This window comes from Schistocerca serialis, chromosome 7 (genome assembly GCF_023864345.2).
Source record: "Schistocerca serialis cubense isolate TAMUIC-IGC-003099 chromosome 7, iqSchSeri2.2, whole genome shotgun sequence".
Taxonomy (NCBI): domain Eukaryota; kingdom Metazoa; phylum Arthropoda; class Insecta; order Orthoptera; family Acrididae; genus Schistocerca; species Schistocerca serialis.
Window position 1 is genome coordinate 146,835,259 of NC_064644.1, and position 26,744 is coordinate 146,862,002.

The window sequence follows — 26,744 nt, forward strand, 5'->3', positions numbered from 1 at the left end:
TGAACGCTGTCTGCTTAAGGGGCTCCATAACGCGCCTGAAGTTGGAGCTCCCGACAATTACTTAACCATTCACTGCATGTGCCTTGTCGGACCATTCTGAAGGAGCGGCCACCTGCCTGCTCACAGGGTGAATGGACGATGCCAGAAGGGCAGCCTCCACATTGACCTTCGGCCTCAAGCGATGTGAACGCATTAGCACCAGCCACTCAAAAGTGAGAGGTAAGGGGACTCACTGACATACAAGCATACAGATCGAAATAGAAAAATAGTACAGCCAGGTCGCTTTTCCTGTACCATGCTAAACATAGGTTCTAACCAGATACCATACTGGCTAACCATATTGTACTGCACTATCAAATTTGTGGTACTAAAGTATATATCAAACAAAAATATCAGCCGTTGGAGCACAATGGTTTATATTTACATCGTAAATGAAATGAAGAAACCAATGTGTACGTTCTTAATTGCATAAACATGCACAATTGTTCTTTGTCGAATACAGTGACATATACCACGAATGGGAATCATTTTTTTTTTTTTTTGTAAACCGTACGTATTTTTGGCGTAGAATCAGAAAATACAATAAAAGTGGATGGAGTGGGGCGTTTCCATTCGAAAAAACTAAATTTGACTCCGCCCACACAGTACGAGTGGTTAGGACTTGGCCAATTGTAAGGGAGTTGTCCCTTTTACTAATATTAACTTCTCACCTAGAAAATGCGGCGTTTTCTAGATGTTCAGTTTGTATGTCACGTATATAATGTAGGAATAAAAAATTAATGCATGTAAGCAAAATTTATTAGATACCATATTGATCGCTTGGGAATATTCTAATTTGAACTAGATATACCATACGTTTCACTGTATCTAACAGGGAATCCGTCTCCTGGTTTCGTACGGTGCTATCTCATGTCGCCTTGGCTTCGTAATCGACGTTGCAGGACGTGACTTGGACGAGCGCCGGGCCTACAAGCTCTGTATATAAAGGCGAGGCGGCGTGTGGCAGCCACAGGGTTACCAGTAGCCACCAAGCAAGCAACATGTACAAGCAGGTGAGTTACGTAGCGCTCGCTCTCCAAAAAACTGCTAGTTTAGAGTTCTCTGTGGAATTCACATACATGAGACTTCTCAGAATATCAGTGTTATATTGAAGTACTAAATGTTGAATTTTAGGTTTTATTTCCAAATAGTCAGCTTCGGCAGATTTTTCTAGAAAGTTTTAAATACTTCGATCATCATTGTAAGATGTAGCAGAGGTAATATTCGTCTGGTATTATCACCTATGTGCGCGAGAGTGATGATATCAGGCATTGAATGGAAACTTCAGTAATTGGTGGACGAAATAGAAGTTTGTTTATCCTCCTACTGGTTTTTACTGTGTCTTTGACTACGTAAGTAATAAACTACAGGTCCAAGCACTAGGTATTCGATGCCCCAACCGGTCTTCTGATTTTGTCGGTCATTTGAGGTAGTAATGTGTAAACAAGTAGAACGAGTAGTCATTTGAGGTAGTAATGTGTAAACAAGTAGAACGAGTACTTCCACCTCGTTTTAGAGGCCACGTTAAATTGTTGGTCCACCTATTGTCAGCTGGGAAAGTCTACACAAGAGTTGGGTACGGCAAAACTTTAACACCCCAAATACGCACGCGCCTAGTGAAACACTCTGGATGTATTTGAGAGATTTGCCTGTTAACGCACAGTAACGGCAAAGCTTATTCAACCCCAGATGATAAATTATGGAGATAATTTGCCCTTTTATCTTCCTTTGTAGCATTTCCTACAAACTGCATGAAAGTGGAATTTTCTTATTTTTTAATACAGAGGCTGGGAGTGATAACAGAAATACCATTCGATGGCGGACTGTATCCCGATATGCAAAGCTAACCTCGAAGTTATTCAGCAGTGTCTTCTGCACGAGGTTGACAGTGGTAGATGTATTGGCTGGAAATATATAAATATCGTAATCATATCATGAAGATAAGCAAAGAGAAAACCTATACGAGATCCATCACGCATAAAGAATCTTGATGACGCCACGTGTGGCTCAAAAGTGTTAACACTGACAGCCGTTAACTCTCGCACATCGACGAAGCAAATATAACGAATAAACTCCTGTAATATTTTTTATGTGGACCTTTGGTGGTAACAGGATAAATATTAGCAGAGGTGTACAGTAACACTTTTTGATGAGAGACATTTAATTTGGTTTAGTTTTTCACGTATTTTACAAACCTCATTCTATAGGGCTGAAGCTTAATAGTTTTAATACTGGATTTCGTTTAATTGCAAGTTTTACATAAATATGTTTCTCCGTGAGTAAATATCAGTTCACGCTCACAAGAGCAGAGAGGTTACGCTAGTCCTTGTATTGGATCTGCAGGTGATCGTCGTCCTGGTCGTGGTGGCCGCCTGCATGGCCGCCCCCGGACCCAAGCCGGCCCCCGGCCTGCTGGCCAGCTACGTGGCCGCCGCCCCCGCCGCCTACACCGCCCCCGCCGTCGCCGCCCCCGTCGCCTACACCGCTGCCGCAGCTCCCGTGGCTTACGCCGCCCCCTACTCTGCTGCCTACGTCGCTCCATATCATGCTGCCTACAGCGCAGCCATCCTGGGATGAACTTGGCGGCCTATCAAAGACGGCAGCGTTAACGGCATATATTGCTATACTCAATGAAATAAATCCCTTATGATGTTATATTTGAGGTTTTATTCTATGGTTTCCATCACACTTGTACCTTAAAGCTTGGGTAATATCTCTTAAAAGATGTTTTGCTGTTCATCTGAGTTGCATGTGAAAATATTTAATGGACAAACTAGTTTTTCGGCATAAGACCCACCATCAGTGGCGTCTGAAACATTGTAAAAACTAAGAAAATTGCATATATCGATGCTTGTAACATAGCATTTTGTGTACATGACAGTTTAAATACTTACGAACTGCGAAAAACAAAGCATACGAAATCTTGATTTGGAAAAAGTTTAGATGGCCACAAAGATGTAATGCGGGGGTAAGCCTACATACTTAATCGCTATTATCTGCCTGACCGGGACTTTAAACTGTTTTCTGTCTTTTGCTGCCATTGCGCCAGACATTGGTTAACTGAACACAGCTCACAGTTTTACTAAGTAATTAAAGCAATGCGCCATTTTGCCACTTGGGATGTATTTCTTTGTTCTTCCAATTGTTCCAGATTTCTGGCAATTAGCGTGAACACAGAAAAGCGTCATACTTACATAAATGGCCACGTGTTCATAGTATGAGCTTCCGTTTTTTTGCTTCAAAAGTCTATCTATTTACATTCTGAAATATTTCAAAACTGGTTGCTTTAGCACCGTGCCACAATGGAATGGAATAATTTTTGTTATTGTTAACGGTTCGGACAGCTGTGGGGCAATAAAAAGGAAGGCTAGTGGAATAATGCCCGATTCTTTTGATAAATTTATCGTTGTGGCCCCACTATGAAGAATATATAGGTTCATCATAGAGACTACACTGTCATGAAATTTGTGATAAACTTAATAGCTTAAATAGTTATAGCTTGCCACGAGTTTTAATCATAGTCTTTACTCCATTAAAATTAGAACCAGGTTACAGAACTCACATAAAATTTGTTATTGGCCACACATAAGAGGAGAGCCAAAACAGGACTCCCTAAGATTTACCAATGAATTCCAAGCAGAATTTTCATAGCCAAACAAAGGGCTAGAAATGGACAAATGTTTGAATCAAACTGACCAACATGAGACGGAAAAAAAGTCTCAAAGTAATCAGCGCAATGATGAAAGTAACAGAATACCGAACGATGTTGAACTGTAAGATGCTTCATGCTTTCTGAAAAAAAAAAAAAACTTGAAAATTAAAACTAAAATAAGAAAACTGTTCAACTTTTTGTGGAATGACTTGTCTCAAAGTAAGAAAGAAAACAAATTACAAAAACATTTGACACATACTTGTATGCTCCTTGAAATTTGAATGGGGAATATCTGCTAGTATTCCTTGAAAATCTAAGACACTAAGGTGAAGACTGAATTTTAAATTCCCAACCAGCTTCTCTTGTGCTGTTCATAATTTCGTGCATCATGCAAAGATGCATGGAATGTTTCTACAAACTGCTTTGTTTCTTACTTTCATACAAATAATGTCACGAACATTTACACCTCTTTCGTAAGTGTAATTTTAAATGTTTTTATCCCCAGATGTCTGCGACATTAGACGATTCTGTCTGATCGTTATATTAGTAAAATAATGACACAATTTGCAAAGTACTTCTATTATTAGTTAAGAAGAAGAAGAAGAAGAGGAAGTAGCTAGACCTCTCAAACTTAATACATAAAGAGTAATGATTTCTGAGTGAAATAAACTATTCGCTATGAATGGATTAACCGCATATACTCACTACAATCGTTAAATAACATATTTGGTTTTTATCTAGGAACTATTTTCTGCACTATTGCAGTTTCGGATTATTTGCCATTGTCTAGTTTAAGATTTGGTGCCGTATTATAGCATAAAATAGGATAAAAATAACAAAGTTGTTGTATGGCTGTGTCACTTTTGATGGTAATGGAGTCAATGGTTGTTATCAACAACATTAGTAGAGACTAACCGATTTCCATCAATGAGTATAAACGTCGCCTCTTTACCACTTACTGAAGCACGCTATGCCTGGGCAGACCAGTTCTGATACAATGACTTCTTTCTTTATTACAGCCCAACCCTCTTTTACTGAACTACTCTGAATGTTTTTACTTATCATTTAATTTCTAAATCTTTAATTGCTAGACATGCTGATATAGTCCAACATCTGTTACTGCTTTCCAAATACACACTAAGCCAAGAAAAGTCGACGTACGACGAAGGATTACGCAAACGGGACGAAAATCTACAGATTCAGAGCTGGTCAGAGGGCTTCTGCCCACAGCGCTCCAAGTGTTCTCAACTATGGAGAGATTGGGCAGCCTTGCCGGTCAAGGTAGGATTTGGCTAGCACGAACATAAGCAGTAGAATCTCTCGCCGTATGCACCTGCCCATTATCTTGCTGAAATGTAAGTCTCAGATGGCTTGCCACAGAGGCCAACAAAAAGGGTAGAATAGCGTGTGTAGAGGTGCCGCTTATAACAAACAAAGAGATCCCACTGTGAAATGAAATGCCACCCCAGGCCATCACTCCTGGTTATCAGGCCGTATGGTCGGTGACAGGTTAATGTCCTACCGGTGTCCAGGGCGTCTCCAGACACGTCTTCGCTGGCCATCGGAGCTCGGGCCCTAAAGACCATTCTATTTCCTGCCCCTAGGCAGCAGTGAGCTACCAGTTGGTCACCAGCCATACGGTACGACAACCAGGAATAATGGTCTGGTGGGCCATATCAGTTCATAATAGGATTCCTTTAGTTGGTCTGACTTTAAACACTAATCTCCTTCTGTTACCTCCTCCTTTGGTTATCATACGGGCCACCCTTACAGTACAGTGGTACGTTGACTATATTCTACGCCGCGTTTTTTTTTTTTTGCAGTTCATGTCAAGCGTTCCTGGGCTTACATTTCAACAAGGTAATGGCAAGGATATCAGCTGCTTCTCTTCGTCCTTGCGAACCCGTACCATGCCTAGCGAGGTTTCCGGATTTCTCCAGTGTTGAGAATGTTCGGAGCATTATGAGCAGGGTCACTGAAAAAGCTCGGTATTTTGATGATTGGACTGAATTTTGGCATGATATTCCTCAGGAGGACGTCCAACAACTCTGCCAATGAAGCGCAAGCCGAGTAATTTCTTGTATACGGGCCAAAGGTGACTTTCTCTATTTAAGAAATTCTTCCTCTGTAATAGATCATGCAGTTTGAGATTGTAATCATCTGTTTGCCTGTACATGTACGACTCAGCATATAAAAATTAAAAGCAAAGGTGGTAACATTAAGAGTGCAAAGGGAATTCCAATGTTAAATCCAGGGAAGAGAGAGCGGATAGGGGAAAAGAGTCCACTGAAGGCTTCTGTGAGGGGGAATACTTGTTTGATGACGTGATACAAGAAGAAACAAGAGTCGTTGTAGAAGAGATATGGGATGTAGTATAAGAATTTAAAAGAGCTTTGGAAGACTTAAAATCGATTAAAGCAGAAGGGATTGATAAAATTCAATCAGAATTTCTAAAATCATTGGAGGAAGCTGCAACAAAATGATTCGTTAGGATGCTGTATAAGAATTTAAAAGAGCTTTGGAAGATTTAAACTGGAGTAAAGCAAGCATTCAATCAGAATTTCTAAAATCGTTCGAGTAAGCGGCCACAAAATAACCATTCACTTTGGTGTGTAGAAGGTATGAGTCTAGCGATATTCCATCTGACCTCCGGAAAAGCCTCATCCACACAGTTCCAAAGCATACAAGAGCTGGCAAGTGGGAGAATCATTGCAAAATCAGCTTAACAACTCATCCATCCAAGTTTTTGACAAGTATAATATACAAAAGATAGGAAAAGAAGATTGCACATGCAGCAGATGAAGATCAGTTCGGCTTTAGGCAAGGTAAAGTCAACGTTGAGGCATTTCTGATGCTACAGTTGATAATGAATGCAAGACTAAAGAAATATTGAGACACCTTCATGGAATTTGTCGACCTACAAAAAGCATTCCACAATGTCAAATGGTGCACGGTGTTCGAAATTATGAGGAAAATGGTGATAAACTATTGGGAGAAATGGGCAATATACACCATGTACAATTGCCAAGATGGAATAATAAGAGTGGAAGACAAAGAACGAAATGCTCGGATGAAAACGGGTATAAGACAGGGATGTAGTCTTTTGCCCCTGCTGTTCAATATACTTATCAAAGAAGCAATGAGGGAAACAAAAGAAAGGTTCAGGAATGGAACTAAACTTCAATGTGAAAAGATATCGCTAATGACATTGGTATCATCAGTAAAAGTGATGAACTGCATGATCTGCTGAATGGTATGAACAGTCTAATGAGCACAGAATAGAGAGTGGGAGTAAATCGAAGAAAGACGAAAATAGTGAGAAGTAGCAGAAATGAGAACAGCGAGGATACATCAGGATTGGTTATCACAAGGCTAATTAAGCTAAGGAATTATTCTACCTAGGCAGTAAAATAAATCACGACGCAAAGAAGAAAGAGGACTGGAAAAGCAGGCTAGTGCTGGTAAAAACGTCTTTTATGACTAATTGTTGACTACTAGCATCAAACATAGGTTTTAGTGTGATTAAAATATTTCTGAGAATGTACGTTTGGAGCACAGCCTTTTATGGTTGTGAAACACTGACTGTAGGAAAACCGAAACAGATGTAAATAGAAGCATTTGAGATGTGGTGTTGCAGAAGAATTTAGAAACGTAGGTGGACAGATAAGGTGGTAAGAAATGAGGAGTTCCTCTAGACAATCGGCGAGGAAAGAAGTTTATGGAAAACGCTGACAAGATGAAACAAAAGTATGGCAGGAAATCTGTTAGTATATCATGGTATAACTTCCATGTTCTTAGAGGCAGCTGTAGAGGATATAAATCGTAGAGAAAAACCGAGAGTGAAATAAATCCAGGACGCAGGTTGCCAGTGGTACTCTGAGTAGAAGAGGCTGGCATTGGACAGAAATTCCTACTAGCCTCGTCAAACCCATAGGAGAGAAATTCCTGCGGGCCTTGTCAAACCAGTTGAAGGAGTTAAGGTTTTTTAAGAAAAATCATGTGTGTCACGTCTACTGATTTCTGTCCTACGCAGGAAACTCCTTCGTAGTGCGCATTTCTTTTTTTTAATCGTGTATCTCATTATAACGTAATTTCAAAACGTGGTATTCTATACAACTCATAAAAGCCCTGAGAGAAGTGTAGAGGCTTCTTTTCTCTCTGATTTTCCTTGGCGCATTTTCTCCAATAATATTGGGTTCTATACTTCCCGTATAATAGCTGTCCACTGAAGCAGGAAAACGAAAATATTATACACTTTCAAATACTTGACCATTCTCTGTAATTCCTCACCTTATGTTTGTAATATGGGCGGGTGAAACTAGTTGGTGTTAACTGACTTTTATTCCTCAGAAGAATAAAATGATTACTGAGTGTATTATACATACATTATATGTATTTTCATGGCTGGTTGCTTTTGTATCCTCAGACCGCTGATTATTAGAGATTGTTCTGTCATCTCAGGCAGTTTCACACCAAAAGGGTAAGATGAAGCGCTTAACGCAAAATGAACTTACCCCACCTTTTTTTTAATAAGGCTTTAGCCGGGATAAAGTGTCTCTTCTAGGTGTCATTCTTCGGCAGCAATAAAGGTTAATTACTATCGAAAAAATAAGGAGTGTATTGAGAACAAACAAAGGAAATTCCAAAATAGTACAAATTAGAAGAAATGAGAGTATCGAGAGACACAACATCGAAATAGGCGATCACGAAGTACACGAAGTTAAGGAATTCTTCTAACCTCGTAGGAAACTACCCAATGAAGGGCAAGCTGGCTGCACATGAAAAGGAGACTAGTACAGGGAAACACAGAACAGTGGGAGAATCGCTACAGAAGATAAATATAAGCGTTTTGAAGTTGTGCTACAGAAAAGTGTAAAAAAATTTGGTAGACTGATAAGTTTAGGAATGAGAAAACTCACGGCATAAACACCGAAGAATGTAACAGCTTGCAAGCAGTGACAATGATAGTGGACAGGATGGTAGGACATATGTTAAGACATGGCGGAATAACTTCCGTGGTACTAGAGGAAGCTGTGTAGGGTAAAAAGTGCAGGGGACGACAGAGCTTGCAATAAATCCAACATATAATTGAGCATGTACTGCAACAGCCACTCCGAGAATAAGAGTTTAGCTCAGGAAAGGAATTCGTGGCGGGCCGCACGTAGCCAGTGAGAAGACTGATGAAGGGGAGAAAGAAGAAGAAAAATACACTAGATTTGTAGTCAAAGACGCCAACTGCAGACAAGTTTTTTCTCTCAATCCCGCCACCTGACAGCTGGCATTTCGCTCGCTACATTGGTTCCATCGGCGTCAAATTGCCTTTTGATGGGGGAGGGCATATCGAGGTTCTTCATTCTTCATATGACGTGTAAAGGCCACAGGTCTACTTTAAAATTAAGTAAATGTTTCTTCGGTAACACTAAAAATTCCTTTTCCAGAAACTAATAAATCAGTTACAGATATCAAAACCTACGAAGAGCTAAAGATGCACTGTAAATGTTCACATTTTTTACATTTTCGGAAATGATATTTTCTGCTTTGTTATAGGTATTTGAAAATGTGTCTCGGCTAAAAACTAGCCACCGAATGAATAAAATGTAAAAGTTTGCGGTTTGGACAGGTTTTTCGTTCTAATGATTAACTGAAATTGCTGACCCAAACTACTCTAGCATGCTGGATGTTCGTGTATATTATCTCGAAAACTTAAAATAATTCATCGGGGACGTAGAACACTCTGACAAGAACTACAGTTTCTTCTCAGATAAAACATTAGAAAATCTCCTTTTCGAGAAGGTGCAAGGGGGTATTCTTAAGTCTTGCATTGTGGATGGTGTTTTGGTTGCGGTGGTTGGTTGTGGCTGGTAAAAATTGTAATGCTAACTAATTAACACTCGGCGCAGCCAGCACTCATTGCGATGTGTAATCTCTGCCTTACCAGCTCCAACTATTATTTTGTAGTTATGTGCGACTGTTTATTCAAATTGATTTTTAAACTTTTAAACCAATTCATTATTTTTGTGTAGGAGACGTTGTAGCTCCGAAATTAAGTCTCGATGCAATCCAGTGCTGTTCAAAGAGCGCACTAATCGGCTTCATCATCTTCATTCACTACAAATAATAAAATAAAATTACCAATAATACCAAAATCAACACCGGCAGATGAAACAGATTCTAGTTTAAAGAGTTTTACGTAGTAAAAAACAGAATTTCACAGCTGCACGTTGTTCATTTAAACTTGCCTCGATAATAAACGAAACAAGAACAAAACAGTGCTTGCAAACTGCAGATGAACAGAACAACCCAGGTCGAAAACACAGGCGGCACTGAACTGAGTTGTGCTGTATACGCCTAGCGGCAGAAATGTTTACTACATAAGCTCCGCCGACGGCACGTTTGTTTTTTGGTTACCCCTTCGTACTTGTTTTGCATGTAACCGATTTCATGACCCGTTGTAAGCTCGAATCGTACTCCACATGAGTGACTACGCAAAAAAGCAATGAAAGTCGATATGGCCGACTAAACGAAACATCAAGCTGGAAAGGGAGCATACTATAACGAGGGAGCTGGAGATCTGGAAGTCTCCTGAACTTTGACGCAGTAGAATTTTCGCAGAATATTTAGGTAACGATGCCGTTTCCTTGGGTGGGGGGGGGGGGGGGCACCCTTTCCCTGCGAAAAGGGGTCCATGCTTTTAGCTGAGGCAGAGGAAGATGATAAATCATGCGTAGCTTGTTTGTAATTTCAAAGCTCTCTTCTTAGACTTGGAGGAGACTTATGGGAATATGCATAAATTAACATTATTGAGCCATCTACGTTCTTTTCAGAGTAGTGCCATAGAAAATAGTAGCTTCTACTCACAGAACAGCGGGTATAAGTAGTGACGTCTTCTGATTTTCGAGAACAGGACCTTGTGACATGACGTTTGACACCTCTAGTCAAACATCGGTATTGTTAGCCATGGAGTAATGTAGCAGTCTAATTTTTTATGTGAAAGTTGGTATTTGGTTGTTGATGACTGCAGACACAACATCGCTTTTACAGTACTCTGCGGAAGGTAGGTCATGGATGTTGGTCACTGACGGGATCGTGTATATGATTATAGATCACACCCTCAGCATCATGTAAGGCCTGAAGATAGCGTATTGAGTCACCGAAACTGGAATATAATAAAATAACATCAAAACGACAGTGGCAGGTGTTTTATTTTATTACGTTTTATGTAAATGGTAGTGACATATTTTATAAGCACTAGTCGGTATAAGCCACTTTGAGAGTCGTTTCATTAGGATTTTAGCTGCTTCGTAATATTATATTCGAGGAACAGAGATTCTCCATTAACCAAGGTCACGAAAGTTTGCCCTAAATAAAGTTATATATTCTCGTCAAATACAGTTAAGACCGTCTCCATTGTTGTCTTACAAATCTATTCGCATTTAATCTCAAGACAGGTCAAATGCATTGATATATCGTCAACACTGCTGATATAATCTGCACACTTTTTCCTCACCATAATCCACTGACGGGAGCGGTAGACGCGACAGTACTCTGTACTTACAGTGACTTATCGGTATGTTTGTACTGCTAGTAATAATTTTTCATCCTTTTCCACTCACAAATAGAGCAGGGGAAGATGACTATCTGTATATCTCGTACGAACCTAAATTTTTCATATACTCTTTACGTAGTCCTTACCCGATACGCATCTTGGCAATAGTAGGATAGTTCTTCAGTCCTCGAAAGGAACCTCGCCCTCTCTGTAGGGATTCACATTTAAGTCCCCGAAGCGTCTTCGCAACACCTTCGTGCCGATCGAACCTACCGGTAGCAAATCTAGCAGCCCCCCTCTGATTTACTTCGATGTCCACCTTTAATCCGACCTTTTGGGAGACCCAAACGCTGGAGCAGTACTAAACAATGGGCTGCACTAGTGCTTCATATGCGATCTCCCCTACAGATGATACAAACTTCCCCAAAACTCTCCCTATACTCTGAAACAAACGTTTTGCCATCACCACTACTATCCTTACATGCTCGTTCCGTTTCATATTGCTTTGCAACGTTAAGTCTAGATATTTAATCGACCTGACTGTGTCAGTTGGTACATTACTGATACTGAATTCCTTCATTATGAGATTATTTCTCCTACTTATCCACATCAACTTATATCTGTCTGCATTTAGACCCAGCTGACATTTATAAAACAAACTAGAAATTTTGTCTGAGTCATCTTGTATGCCGCTACAGCCACTCAACGGTCACACCTCCCTACACCACACCGTCATCAGCAAACAGCTGCAGATTGCTGCTCATCCCGTTCGTCAGATCATTTATGTAGGCCTATGTGGAGAATAATAGCCACCCAATTGCACCTCACAAGGGCTCTGTTGAAGATACCATTGCCCCTTTTGAACCCTCGGCGTCGGCGACCATTTACTGATCTTATTGCTGAAGAAGTCTTCGAGCCACTTACGTGTCCGAGAACCCATGCGTGCGCTCATACCTCCATTGAAAGTTTGCCTTCGGGCATCCTGACAGACGCTTTTATGAAGACGAGGAGTACTGAATATGCAATCTTCATCCACAGTTCGTAGTATATCACGTGAAAAAAGGCACGCCGAGTTTCGCAAGAGTGTTGCTATCTCAAATTAAGCTAATTTGTAGACATAACCTGTTTCGACTCATGGAATTTCATTACATTCGAAGTCAGAATACGTTCAAGAATTTGCAACATACCTATGTTAAATACATATTGGTCTGCAGTTTTGTGAGCCAGTTCTTTTACCCTTCTTATACACAACCTCTTGGTTTCAGGTTGCTTGGGTCAGTGCGTTGGGGGAGAGATTCGCAAGCTAACTAAAGGGCCAATGCCTAAGAGTACTCTTTGTAATACTGATTAGGAATTCCATCCAGGCCTGGTGACATATCTTCTCTACGCCTGAAACTGTCATCCGTACTAAAGTCTACGTGGGGGTCAAATGACGGTATGTTTTATCAATCTTCCTACGTGAGCGATTTCTTAACCCTTTCATGTACTTGAGAAATATTTCTGCCATTTATAAATGTAATAAATATTGGACTGCAATAACAGTAGAAGCATGGCAAGAGCTCTACTTAAAGCAGATACATTTATTTTCTTTAATTTCTAAGTTTTATGTGTCAACATTATTATAACTGCCATCAGTTGGTTAATCTTCTTGATTCTTGCATCAAGCGCACAAACATAATTTATTCACTTATTTTTTGTGTTTTGTATGATTTTTGCCTTGCCTGCAGCTCTTGAAGTAATTTTGCTATAGAGCATTTATTCGAAAAATAACTGCAATTAAACAGTAAAAACTTTTATTTTCGTTCTGTTGGACATAGTTGTCCCAGCGTGCTTCAGTGGTAACTAGTCTACTCGCATTCAGATAATTTGGCATGACACGAAATAATTACTGTTATGTGAATAAACAATGTGGGATGGCATTTAGATAGTTTTGGAGATGTATTAGAATCTTTATTATTTATATAAACGAAAAAACCCTTTGTACTAGAATAATTACAGATCTCCCTTAGATCTTGTGCTCCAGTAGAAGGGTTCTTCGCTACTGATGAATGTATTATACAGCTTTCGGAGGGCTTCTAAATGACAAAGGTAATCTGTTACAAGATAAAAAGGATAAAAATTTTTAAAGAAAGGCGATATGGAAAATAAAGATGCGCATGTTATCATTGAAGAACTTTAAAAGACGTACGTATTCCAGTTAGCAAAAGAAGACAGTCGGAAGAAGTCACATCATAGACAAAGCTGTGGTACCAGAACACCTTCTAGATTTACCAGAATTTGAATGAAACACTACTTACGAATCAAGACAGTTAGTGAGTTTGGAAAATACGTTTCGTTTAGTATCAGTGAAAAATCTCGGTAGCGGCAAGATGATTAGAGGAAGGATAATTTATTTGCGGTTAATAATGCCTTCAGAAGTTAGGAAAAGTGAATGCACTATTCAAAAATCAAGAGATCAAGAAATATACTTGGAAAAGACCTGAAGATAAAGGCAGATTACATCTGGATTACACCATGATGAGACACACGGACGGACATAAGGTGTTGGATTATAAGGCGCACCCCAGAGCGAAATAACAAGGAAGTGAAGGGGAGCGTATGGCGAAGAAATGGTCAAAGCAAGCATCAGTGAAATTATAAGCGAGGACGTCAACATTACAACGGGAATAACATTGTTAGAAGCCGAGGAGGGATCGAATAGATGGGAAGAGGACATTAAAGGCATCTTTGAGAAACAAATGGGAGTCGATATAGGACACTTTGGGGATGAAGTAATAGATTCAGTGTTCAGAAGAGTTGTGGAAGACTTGCACCAAATAAAGCACGAGAGATAGTATAATACTTTCGGAATCCCCGAAATCAGTGAAGGATGTGATAACAAAGCAACTGTACCTGTTATCTTGAGTCTGAAAGCTTGGATAGGTACCATCAGTCTTAAACAAGGGCTGGTAAGTAACACAACTATGGCAAAATCATTTTCTTTGGTTAAGCATCCTAGACGCTTAGGAGAAGAGCATACAGAGGCATGAAAAAGAAAGTCTGTATGACAGCCGAAGAAACGTTTGTCCTTGGACAGATAGTTGAGACAATTCTGACGTTTCCATTAATAATGGAAGCAATACTTAAGGAACATCAACATACATTCATAGTATTTGTCGACTGGGAAAAAGAAGTTGACAATGTAAAAAGGTGGAAGTTGATAAAAATTTTAAGAAACATTGGCATAAGCGAAAGGGAAAGACGGGGTACATACAGTATGTAGAGAAGATCAATAGGGAGCCTTAAGAGTGAAAGACGATGAACCAAGTGCTCGGATTAAAAAGGGTGCATAACAGGAATGAAGTCTTTCACCACTACTCTTGACTCTACAGATTGAATGATTGAAACAAAAGAATGTTTCACGAGTAATACTGAAAATCGGCATGAAAGGATATCAACGATAAGATTCGTGGATGACTTCCCTACCCTAAGTGAATGTAAAGGAAATCTACGGGGTTACGAATATAGAATTTGGTTTGAGAGTAAAATGTACACTACTGGCCATTAAAATTGCTACACCACGAAGATCACGTGCTACTGACGCGAAATTTAACCGACAGGAAGAGGATGCTGTAATATGCAAATGATTAGATTTTCAGAGCATTCACACAGGGATGGCGCCGGTGGCGACACCTACAACGTGCTAACATGAGGAAAGTTCCCAACCCATTTCTCACACACAAACAGCAGTTGACCGGCGTTGCCTGGTGAAACGTTGTTGTGATGCCTCGTGTAAGTAGGAGAAATGCGTACCATCACGTTTCCGACTTTGATAAATGTCGGATTGTAGCCTATCGCGATTGCGGTCTATCGTATCGTGACATTGCTGCTCGCGTTGGTCGACATCCAATGACTGTTAGATGAATTTGGAATCTGTGGGTTCAAGAGGGTAATACGGAACGCCGTGCTGGATCCCAACGGCCTCGTATCAATAGCAGTGGATATAACAGGCACCTTATCCGCATGGCTGTAACGGATCGTGCAGGCAGGCGTCGATCCCTGAGTCAAGAGGTGGGGACGTTTGCAAGACAATACAATCTGCACGAACAGTTCGACGACGTTTGCAGCAGCATGGCCTATCAGCTCGGAGGTCATGGCTGTGGTTACCCTTGACAGTGCATCACAGACAGACGAACCTGGGTGCACGAATGGCAATACTTCATTTTTTCGGATGAACCCAGGTTCTGTTTACAGCACGATGATGGTCGCATTCGTGTTTGGCGACACCGCAGTGAACGCACATTGGAAGCGTGTATTCGTCATCGCTACACTGGCGTATCACCCAGCGTGATGGTATGGGGTGCCATTGGTTACACGTCTCGGTCACCTCTTGTTCGCAATGACGGCACTTTGAACAGTGGACGTTACATTTCAGAAACCCTACATGTCAGCAAGATAATGCACGACCGCATGTTGCAGATCCTGTACGGGCCTTTCTGGATACGGAAAATGCTCGACTGCTGCGCTGACCAGCATATTCTTCAGATCCCTCACCAATTGAAATCGTCTAGTCAATGGTGGCCGAGCAATTGCCTCGTCACAATACGCCAGTGACTACTCTGTGGTATCGTGTTGAAACTGCATGGGCAGCTATACCTGCAAACGCCATCCAAGCTCTGTTTGCCTCAATGCCTAGGCGTATCAGACCATTATTACGGACAGAGGTGGTTATTCTGGGTACTGATTTCTCAGGATCCATGCACCCAAATAGCGTGGAAATGCATTCACATGTCAGTTCTAGTATAATAGATTTCTCCCGTGAATACCCGTTTATCTTCTGCAATTCTTCTAGGTGTAGCAATTTTAATGGCTAGTTGTTTAGAAATAGCATAAATGAGATTATCAATAAACTTATCATGAAATTTGCGGACCACTATGTAAACAAAGTGAAGGTATTTTGCTGCCTTGGAAGCAAACTAACTCAAGTTGGTCGACACGAGAAGCCCGTAAGTAGCCGACTAGTGTAGATAAAGGAGGCATTTTGGCCAATAAAAGTATACCAGCATCAAACTGCGGCCATACTTTGAGGAAGAGTTAGAGAATGTACGTTTGGAGCACAGTAATGTGTGGTACTGATTGATGGATGTAAGAAAATCGGAACAGGGTTGAATCGAATCGTTTGAAATGCTGTGCCACTGAAGGATATTGAAATCTGCATGGACTGATAAGATTTCCCTCTCCTCAGATCGGCTAGGGAAAAAATTAATAAATAAATAAAAAATAAAATAAAAAAATAATAAAAATAAAAAAACATATGGAAAACACTGACAAGAAGAAGGGACAGTAGTAGACAATGAGTTTTAAGTTATCAGGGAGTAACTTCCATGTTACTAGAGGTAGCTTTTGTAGGTAATATTTTATCGGAAGACAGACTGATGCAATGCATCCAACAAATAACTGTGAACATAGGGGGCCAAGTGGTACTGATTTATGAGGAAGATAGCACGAGACAGCAAGTCGTGTCAGCCACGACAAACTGTTCAAAAGACAGATGACTTAAAAATAACTGGAATAATCAACATTCCCTCAAATTTGCTGAGATCTTCGGGACAGTAAGCCGTGGAAAAAGCCATGGCACAACTATTACACCTCGTATGCAAGGTGTGAGTCCGTGAAATATTCTGAGACATAAAGAATAACGTAATAACTTCATTTCCAAAACAGGCCGGTGCTGTATAGATGTGAACACTACCGAACCATCAATGACTGCAGAATACAGAATCGAAACATTTACTGAAGAATGAGAAAACTTGAAGCAAGTAACCACGGTGAAATTCATTTTGGGTTACGGAGCTATGTTTGGTCAGAGACAAATAAACCTACGTTAATAGAATTTACAGGTATAGAGAAAGCTTTGGACAATATTACTGGGCTTTACTCTCTGAAATTCTGAATGGTGCAAGGATGAAATACAAGTAGGGAAAGATTATTCGTAGCTTGCACAGGAACCATACTGTAAATATACAAATGGAAGGAATGTAAGGGATGCAGTAGTTGCGAAATGATTGGGGCAGGATTCTAACCTCTCCCCGTCGATACGGAATCTGTACTTTGAGCAAGAAGATATTTCTACACTGTGAGAAGAAAGGAGAACTTTGAGGTAGCAGACGATGCAACTCTGTCAGAGAGGGCATAGGATTTGGGAGAGCAGCTGAGGGAAAATTGATAGAGTAAGCAATTTATAAATGTGACATAACCATAGTACAACAATAGTAATGGAATATAATCAAATTTTATTTGCTTCCTTCAAATTAGTTTAATAGTGTGAGCCTTGCATTTCTAGAGTCAGACGTAAAAACATACTTCCCTTATAACACACGCCTTTCTAGCATAATTACCTGTCGTGGTAAATTAATCACTCATATTGATCATTGAAGGGTACATATTTGTGACGATTACACTGCTGCAGACAGTCGCAAGTGTGAAGTAAATATATTTCCAATATTAGTCCTTAACTGATAATGCATAATATTGAATATAGCAAATTGCAGGTCTTCATCTGATAAAACGTATACTTTGTTGCGCTAAAATTTATTTCAGCGTTTATACACCTTCCTTCCTATTTCACAAATGATACACATTTTGACCTAGTGATGTTGTGTTGTGGTTCAGACCTCATAGTTCTTTTTTTTTTAAAGAAACATATTCTGTAATCGCCCTCTGAGCGTCTTGGCTTGGTTTTAGAATGAATTTTCCAAATGAATCCCGATCAAGATCAAAGTAATTTCTTCGACAAAGCCATAGTCAATTCGAAGTCACACCATTCTTCAACCGAACTAGTAATCCGCTGCTGAACTTCTCATATTGGTGAAATGTAATTCACTGATTGCCGTGCATCTCATGAAGCCACATGCTGCGTTCACTGATTCTTTTCACCCTAAGTCCCATACAGTTATATTTAAAATCTGTTAATGTGGGGTAAGGAAATCGCTTTGCTGATGTGTTTTCGACAGACAAAATGACGTTGCTGAGATAGGAAGGGGGAAGCAAAGTATTTTTGGTATGCAGGTTATAAACTGAATTAAGCTATGATGTTGTGCTGTGGGCATTGGCTGTAGGTACAGTGACCTGTAAGATACGACTTGATTTTACCTGCAAAATAGCTGTAAGATGAAATTTGTGCAATGACTCGTGGAATAGATAACTGCTGACGCAAAAGGAATATACGAGGGCAGTTCAATAAGTAATGCAACACATTTTTTTTCTCGGCCAATTTTGGTTGAAAAAACCGGAAATTTCTTGTGGAATATTTTCAAACATTCCCGCTTCGTCTCGTATAGTTTCATTGACTTCCGACAGGTAGCAGCGCTGTACGGAGCTGTTAAAATGGCGTCTGTAACGGATGTGCGTTGCAAACAACGGGCAGTGATCGAGTTTCTTTTGGCAGAAAACCAGGGCATCTCAGATATTCATAGGCGCTTGCAGAATGTCTACGGTGATCTGGCAGTGGACAAAAGCACGGTGAGTCGTTGGGCAAAGCGTGTGTCATCATCGCCGCAAGGTCAAGCAAGACTGTCTGACCTCCCGCGTGCGGGCCGGCCGTGCACAGCTGTGACTCCTGCAATGGCGGAGCGTGCGAGCACACTCGTTCGAGATGATCGACGGATCACCATCAAACAACTCAGTGCTCAACTTGACATCTCTGTTGGTAGTGCTGTCGCAATTGTTAACCAGTTGGGATATTCAAAGGTTTGTTCCCGCTGGGTCCCTCGTTGTCTAACCGAACACCATAAAGAGCAAAAGAGAAACATCCGTGCGGAATTGCTTGCTCGTCATGTGGCTGAGGGTGACAATTTCTTGTCAAAGATTGTTACAGGCGATGAAACATGGGTTCATCACTTCGAACCTGAAACAAAACGGCAATCAATGGAGTGGCGCCACACCCACTCCCCTACCAAGAAAAAGTTTAAAGCCATACCCTCAGCCAGTAAAGTCATGGTTACAGTCTTCTGGGACGCTGAAGGGGTTATTCTGTTCGATGTCCTTCCCCATGGTCAAACGATCAACTCTGAAGTGTATTGTGCTACTCTTCAGAAATTGAAGAAACGACTTCAGCGTGTTCGTAGGCACAAAAATCAGAACGAACTTCACCTTCTTCATGACAACGCAAGACCTCACACAAGTCTTCGCACCCGAGAGGAGCTCACAAAACTTCAGTGGACTGTTCTTCCTCATGTACCCTACAGCCCCGATCTCGCACCGTCGGATTTCCATATGTTTGGCCCAATGAAGGACGCAATCCGTGGGACGCACTACGCAGATGATGAAGAAGTTTTTGATGCAGTACGACGTTGGCTCCGACATCGACCAGTGGAATGGTACCGTGCAGGCATACAGGCCCTCATTTCAAGGTGGCGTAAGGCCGTAGCATTGAATGGAGATTACGTTGAAAAATAGTGTTGTGTAGCTAAAAGATTGGGGAATAACCTGGTGTATTTCTATGCTGAATAAAACAACCCCTGTTTCAGAAAAAAAATGTGTTGCATTACTTATGAACTGCCCTCGTACATTAATGGACGCACAAGGGTGCCGTCCGTTTTTGGAACCGATATTCATTATTTTTCAATAAAATAACCAACAAATAAGAAAACTGACTTAAGACATTTATTGTAAACCCTTATGACTGTTTTGTATTTTTTTAATATAAAAAAATTTCACCAAGAGGACACTACTGGACATCGCAGAAAATAATTTGCTGAGTGCGAAAACGGTTGGTGGGAGTGTGAACCGCACAGAACGGAATTTAGAAAACCTGTAAAGAAACTGATGGTATTGTCTGACTTAGTACTTAGAGATTTCTGACAAAATGGTGGCGCCGGCCGCGGTGGTCTCGCGGTTCTAGGCGCGCCGCCCGGAACCGTGCGACTGCTACGGTCGCAGGTTCGAATGCTGCCTCGGGCATGGATGTGTGTGATGTCCTTAGGTTAGTTAGGTTTAAGTAGTTCTAAGTTCTAGGGGACTGATAACCACAGCAGTTGAGTCCCATAGTGCTCAGAGCCATTTGAACCATTTTGAACAAAATGGTGGCCTTTAAAAATAAAATACACTTTTTCCAAAAAAAGCCGTTATAAAATCATGCACCCAAAATAGAAATTACGTAAAATATATCTCATGAATCGTACTTACTACAGTAGAAAAAACGTCAACTCAGAAGTTATAGAAACGTATAATGTAGTTGCCTTCTTGTGTTAAAGCTCACGCCAACTTGAGAAATGTATTAATCGAAGCAAACTATTGGGATTACTTTTAGAACGTTTTCTGTCAGTATAAATAAGTTTTTTTTTTTTTAATTCAGGGACCCACGTTTCACTTCGAATAATAAGCAACTGACAAGTGCAGGCGAAACAAGCACGTACTTTAAGATTGTTTACCAAAAACGAATCATGTTAGGAAGAGAAATCTTGCTGACAGTCGTATTTTAAGTGACCCTTATGCCCTCTGTGACACTATCTGAAACTAACAGGACCCATGCTCCGTCGGTAACTATTGTCTAATTACATTGGTTGCATTTGAATGCTCGGATGTACCAGGCCAACCGTGCAGAATTTTAAAAACGGAATCTCTAAGGAACATTTCAATCCAATAAAAAATTAGGTTACAAAATTCTGCCTGAACTGTACCGTTAGTGACATGAACTTCTAGTTTTGCGAAGTACTCAAAATGTAGTACTATCGGAAGTCTTACGAAACGAAGGAAATCCAGCAAATCTGAGTACGTGAAACAAAACTCAGTATATTAGAAAAAGGGCAATGGAAAGGTAAGATAAAGAAATTGGACAATAACAGGCAAAGTAAATGAAGTGTAACTCGATGGGAAAAAGTATAATGTGTCTTTCTAGATGCAATGGTACACTCCGGAATCCTATTTTTGATAGACGACAACTTAGGCATCTAACCAAGACTGTAGACATACCTATAATATGCATGACACTTCGTGGACGAGGATGTCAGTACACTTCTATTAAAAATTATGAAAATTACACCGCAGATTCATATTCGAAGAGAATGAGTGACACAAGTTTGTGATTAAATTCCCTGTTGACGATACAGTTGTTCCAGACGTTTCAGTAGGACGACTTCAGAATGATTTAGGAACGGTGGCAGCTAATCCGTGTCCAGCGAAGCAACAGCACTGAGAGTCCTCAACAATTTGCATCAGGTATTGCCTACTCCACTATTGGCAACTCTCCTCCCGGCCTCGACCCACAGCAATCGACTTGGCGCTACTGTCCCACCGCAGTGGACGTGACTTGAACACGTGCCACGGCAATGCGCATAGTATATAAAGGACATACAGCCAGCCACAGTCACAGGTTACCAGTAGCCGTCAAGCTAGCAACATGTATAAGCAGGTGAGTGGGGTTGGCAAGTGCGATCTTACACGTTACGTTGCTCAATGGTTAGCAAAAAAATGGTTCAAATGGCTCTGAGTACTATGGGACTTAACATCTGTGGTCATCAGTCCCCTAGAACTTAGAACAACTTAAACCTAAGGACATCACAAACATCCATGGCCGAGGCAGGATTCGAACCTGCGACCGTAGCAGTCGTGCGGTTCCGGACTGAGCGCCTAGAACTGCTAGACCACCGCGGCCGGCTAATGGTTAGCATTTTTGAGTATTACTAAGAGGTGTTCTAACAGTGTGGTCGTTAAGCAACGAGAAACCTGTTTTACGTAGTAAGCAAGGAAAGACAATTTGATATGTATCTTAGTAGACAGTCCATTCGCGAATGGAGCAGGGAAGGAAGATGGTGAGTTAGTGGCAAAGAAGTACCCGACGCCACACACCGTCTGGTCGGCTGCGGGGTACTGATGTAGATAATGCACGTCGAATAATTAAACACAGATCTGTAATGTGCATTTTCAGGAAGTTGGAACTAGTGTGGAAGGTTACGGACAATCACTGTGCCCACGAGACATTCGTGACAATAATTGGGGAAGCGGTAAAGTTGTAGTGGCAGCAGGGAAACCGTCAGAACACACCATAGGATGGTGTGCCGCGTCTAAATCCCGATGATAGAAATATTCACATATTGTATTAAAGGCATAACCACTTGTAGACATACGTGTATATCGTATAAACATTCTCATAATATTGGGAAAGCCTCACAGTTCATAGATGACTACTTAGCTCTTAGCAGTGTGTCATTATTGTTCACAGATTAATACGTCTAGTGTAGGACCAGCTCGTTTAATGCTACGATGGTTTCTTGTTGTGAATTTAATGTTGTTACACTTCAGTGTATAAAGCATCAGGTACTTCTCGTTCGACCTCCCGGCAAGTATCACAATTTTAGAAACTTTACACAATTTTACGAAATTGTGTAGCCTAGCAACTCTCTTCATAAGAATATTGCAGTTCACTGTACGACATTAATTTTCAAAAAATGGTTCAAATGGCTCTGAGTACTATGGGACTTAACTTCTGAGGTCATCAGTCCCCTAGAGCTTAGAACTACTTAAACCTAACTAACCTAAGGACATCACACACATCCATGCCCGAGGCAGGACTCGAACCTGTGACCGTAGCGGTCGCACAGTTCCATACTGTAGCGCCTAAAACCGCTCGGCCACTCCGTCCGGCTTAATTTTCAAATCTGTCTATACTGCACCATATCATGAGTTTAGAACACAATCTTTACTACAATCTTAATATGAGACGGTGAATTAGAGGAATCATTTCGATCTGCTCACCGGTTAAATGTGCAAACTCTTTCACGAAATTTGTAAATAATAGTTTGTGGAATTCACCTCACGATGATACTCAGCAGTACCAGTAACCACAGCGATTTAATTTTGATCAGCATTGCAGATGCCACGGTCTGTAGAAGAGCGTACACTGTTTGAAGGTCGTGACGAAGTGCTGTGACAGAACACCTGGAAAAAATCCTTTACGCGAAGGATAGGCAACCGGCAGTTCACGGGCGGGGTCCAGTTCACGGGAGAAATTCGCAATGTTAACCCTAATTGTTTTTCTACAACAACTGAATACCTCAACGCCGTATTTTGTTGTTTTATGATTTCTCTTAATAACATTAGTAAATAATTGTCCATTGCGGACAGTTGTCCATTGCGGACAGTGCAACAGTTGAAACTGAGTGTAATCTATAAAGATTGAGCTGCAACCACTCGCTTGGATTAAGCTGTAACCAGCTGATTTTGTAGGCGTATTTTTCGATGGCAGTATTTCAAGATGCCTAACAACACATCTTCAGATGTTTACATTTATTTATGTGTCGTGTAAAGAACAACTGTAAGACATCGTAAGCAAATATATATTGTTAACGACACGTAAGTAAACACATACATCTGAAGGTGGGTGAACAAAAAATGAATGACATAAACGTGTGTTTTTAGGCATATTTTTTCGTGTGGTGTGTCGGAAATATGGTACCATTCATATCGACGCGGTACCTCGTAAACATTAACAGCAAGGACGCTATAGTTTTCACTTTATGCGTTGCTGTCGTGCCGTGAGACGAAGCAGCCCTCGAACTTAAAGTACGTGAATCAGGCTCGCGTATCATCTAAGTTTGCCCATGCCTTTGTCTTAGGCTGCCGGCCGCGGTGGCCGTGCGGTTCTAGGCACTTCAGTCCGGAACCGCGTGACTGCTACGGTCGCAGGTTCGAATCCTGCCTCGGGCATGGACGTGTGTGATGTCCTTAGGTTAGTTAGGTTTAAGTAGTTCTAAGTTCTATGGGACTGATGACCTCAGATGTTGCGTCTCATAGTGCCCAGAGCCATTAGAACCATTTTTGTCTTAGGCTGTTGCTAAGCCATATCTCCGCCATTTCCTTTCTTACAAGTGTTCTAATCCTGCTAATATGCAAGGGAACGTTCGTGCAGTTTTATAAGTGAGAGACTGGTAGTGGCAGAAGCAAGGCTGTCAGAGGGTGTTGCGAGTCGTACATGGATAGCTCAGTGGGTAAGAACATTGTTCGAGGAAATCAAGGTTTTGTGTTCGAGGTCTGATCTCAGACACATTTTTAACCATGCTTGAAATTTCAAAACAGCCCACACTCTACTGTAGTTTTTACGATTCATACTATACAATATTTAGCTACTAACGGGACTCAGTATTAAGCTTCGACATTGGGCATAGGATTATTAGACAAAGCCTGACAACAGGAAAAGATTTAGGACATGGCAAGGACAGGTCTGTCAATTGAGTAAAGAACATCACAATGCACTTTCAAAAAGTTTAAAGTTTTAAATTTATTCTGTTAGGGATCTGTACCGCAGTATATCTAACTGATTCTGTACATCCAGTAGGTCAGTTGGCTTTGTCAAGTAGTCAGTGCTTACTGAACGTGCTGCCCTTTGCAGGTGATCGTCGTCCTGGCCGTGGTGGCCGCCTGCCTGGCCGCCCCCGGACCCAAGCCGGCCCCCGGCCTCCTGGCCAGCTACGTGGCCGCCGCCCCCGTCACCTACACCGCCCACGCAGTCGCCGCCCCCGTCGCCTACACCGCTGCCGCAGCTCCAGTTGCCTACGCCGCCCCCTACTCTGCCGCCTACGTCGCCCCGTATCACGCTGCCTACAGGACAGCCATCTTGGGATAAACTCCCCGCATTCCTTGGACGCTAAACTACTTGTCTCTGATGATTCAGTAAACTAAATAAAAAGTTTAATTTTATATTTAACTGGTTTATTTTACGCCATAAAGTGATTTCTCAGAACAAATGGTTTCTACTCACCGTCTGTATATCTGTATAAAGTTGTGAAATGTCCAGCAACTTTGACATCAAAATTAGCGGAAATAAATGATTAAACAGAGGCTACTGCGAGTGCCGGTAGCATTACTCATCATCTAGTAAACAATGAGTATGAATCAAGGTACGCAGTATCAAATAATTCAGTTATTCTGAATCTGATTTGCGCACACTCGTCTCAAGTATCACCTTGGACATATAATATCCTTACAGCAAGAACAGCATGTATATAGGTTACAGTTACTTGTGTGTGGCATCTGCTAAAAGGAGCTATCTACATTTTCCTAAATCCAAGCATGTTTCGACAGTTACCAACACGCGTATTGCATAGAGCTACAATCTGTCACTCTTTTATAAATGTCCTGATGTTGCTCGATTAATAAACAACCTCTGTGGGCTACCTTCGATCGGGCCCTATAATTACATATGACAGTAAATTAAATCATACTTACAATAACTCTTGCAAGTACTCACAATTTCACAGCACCTGAAAAAAATACCGACAAGAATTCGTCAGGTGCAACTTCGTCGTTCGGCAGCGATACTTACATCACTTTTCTAAATCCGACCCTGACATGCAACTGTAACACCTCACAGGCGTTGTTCTGCAGTAGCGAAAGCTAGTGATCCAGATGAACATTAATCACAAAAAAATTGGTTTATTATTGCCGTACAAAAAGTATGGGAGGGAAGCGATAGTCCGACCAAGGTATAAAATGGTAAGATATCAATAAACGTCTGGTTTATTAAAATAATTAGCCCAACATTCCCTCGCCTAAATTATTATGGCGCGTAGCATATGCTACACTTAATACAGTTGCATTTAGCTTGGCTCCCGATACTAAGAAAAGTACAGACATTTTATTCATCGTTGGCTGAAGGAAATAATGATTTACTTTCTCCAAATCGTGGGTTAAATATTGGACATAGACGTAACCAAATATCGTATACTGAGCTCAGTCTAATCACCACTCTGCTACGTGTTTCACGAAAAAGCTTAACGAATCACATTGCCGCTAGCTACACGCCAATCCGTGAGGAAAGGAAAGCGTTAACCCTTCACCTAGGACTGCTGAGCAGATTACGTAGGAAGGGACAACAAGCGCTTCTCCAAATCAGTTCAAGAAAAATAAGTTATCCACTAAAAACTAACACTGCAGCTACTCGCAGTATCAATACCAATATCATGCACTGTTTCTCTTCAGCTGAGTGGCAACAGAAATAGCAGACCCCAGCTTGTCTGCTACAAATTACTTGCAAACGGCCTGCTTCGGCTCAGCATTGCCCGCTCGCAGCAGCACACAATAACATGCAGCTTATGCGCAAAACTGCTCAGTACCGACTAAAACTCTCCGTCCGAGCAGGCCATGGAAGGCCGACCGGCCGCCGTGTCATCCTCAGTCCGCAGCCGTCACAGGATGCGTATATGCAGGGGCATGTTTTCAGCACACCACACTCCCGGCCGTATGTCAGTTTACCAGACAGGAGCCACTACTTATCAATCGAGTAGCTCCTCAGGTTGCCCCACAAATGCTGAGTGCACCCCGCTTGCCAACAGCCCACGATAGACCGGATGGTTGCCCTGCCAAATACTAACCCTGCCCGAAAGCGCTTAAATTCGGAGATCAGACGGGAACAGGTGTTATCACTGCGGCAAGGCCGTTGGCTCAGCACCGACTAACTCATAATAAAATGCATCGTACTACATGACAAGCCCACGTATTACAGCGAACATCTGGCAACAATAAGCTGCCTTT

General features: G+C 41.3%; 1 protein-coding gene across 1 annotated transcript; it reads left to right on the plus strand.

Moving 5' to 3' along the window:
- Positions 1 to 1,040: 1,040 nt before the first annotated feature.
- On the plus strand, positions 1,041 to 24,918 carry LOC126412287 (cuticle protein 19.8-like). The gene is made up of 2 exons (XM_050081800.1): positions 1,041 to 1,052; positions 24,604 to 24,918. Exons 1-2 carry the CDS (start codon positions 1,041 to 1,043, stop codon positions 24,835 to 24,837), a joined length of 246 nt encoding a protein of 81 aa, XP_049937757.1. The 3' UTR covers positions 24,838 to 24,918.
- The last annotated feature ends 1,826 nt before the right edge of the window (positions 24,919 to 26,744 follow it).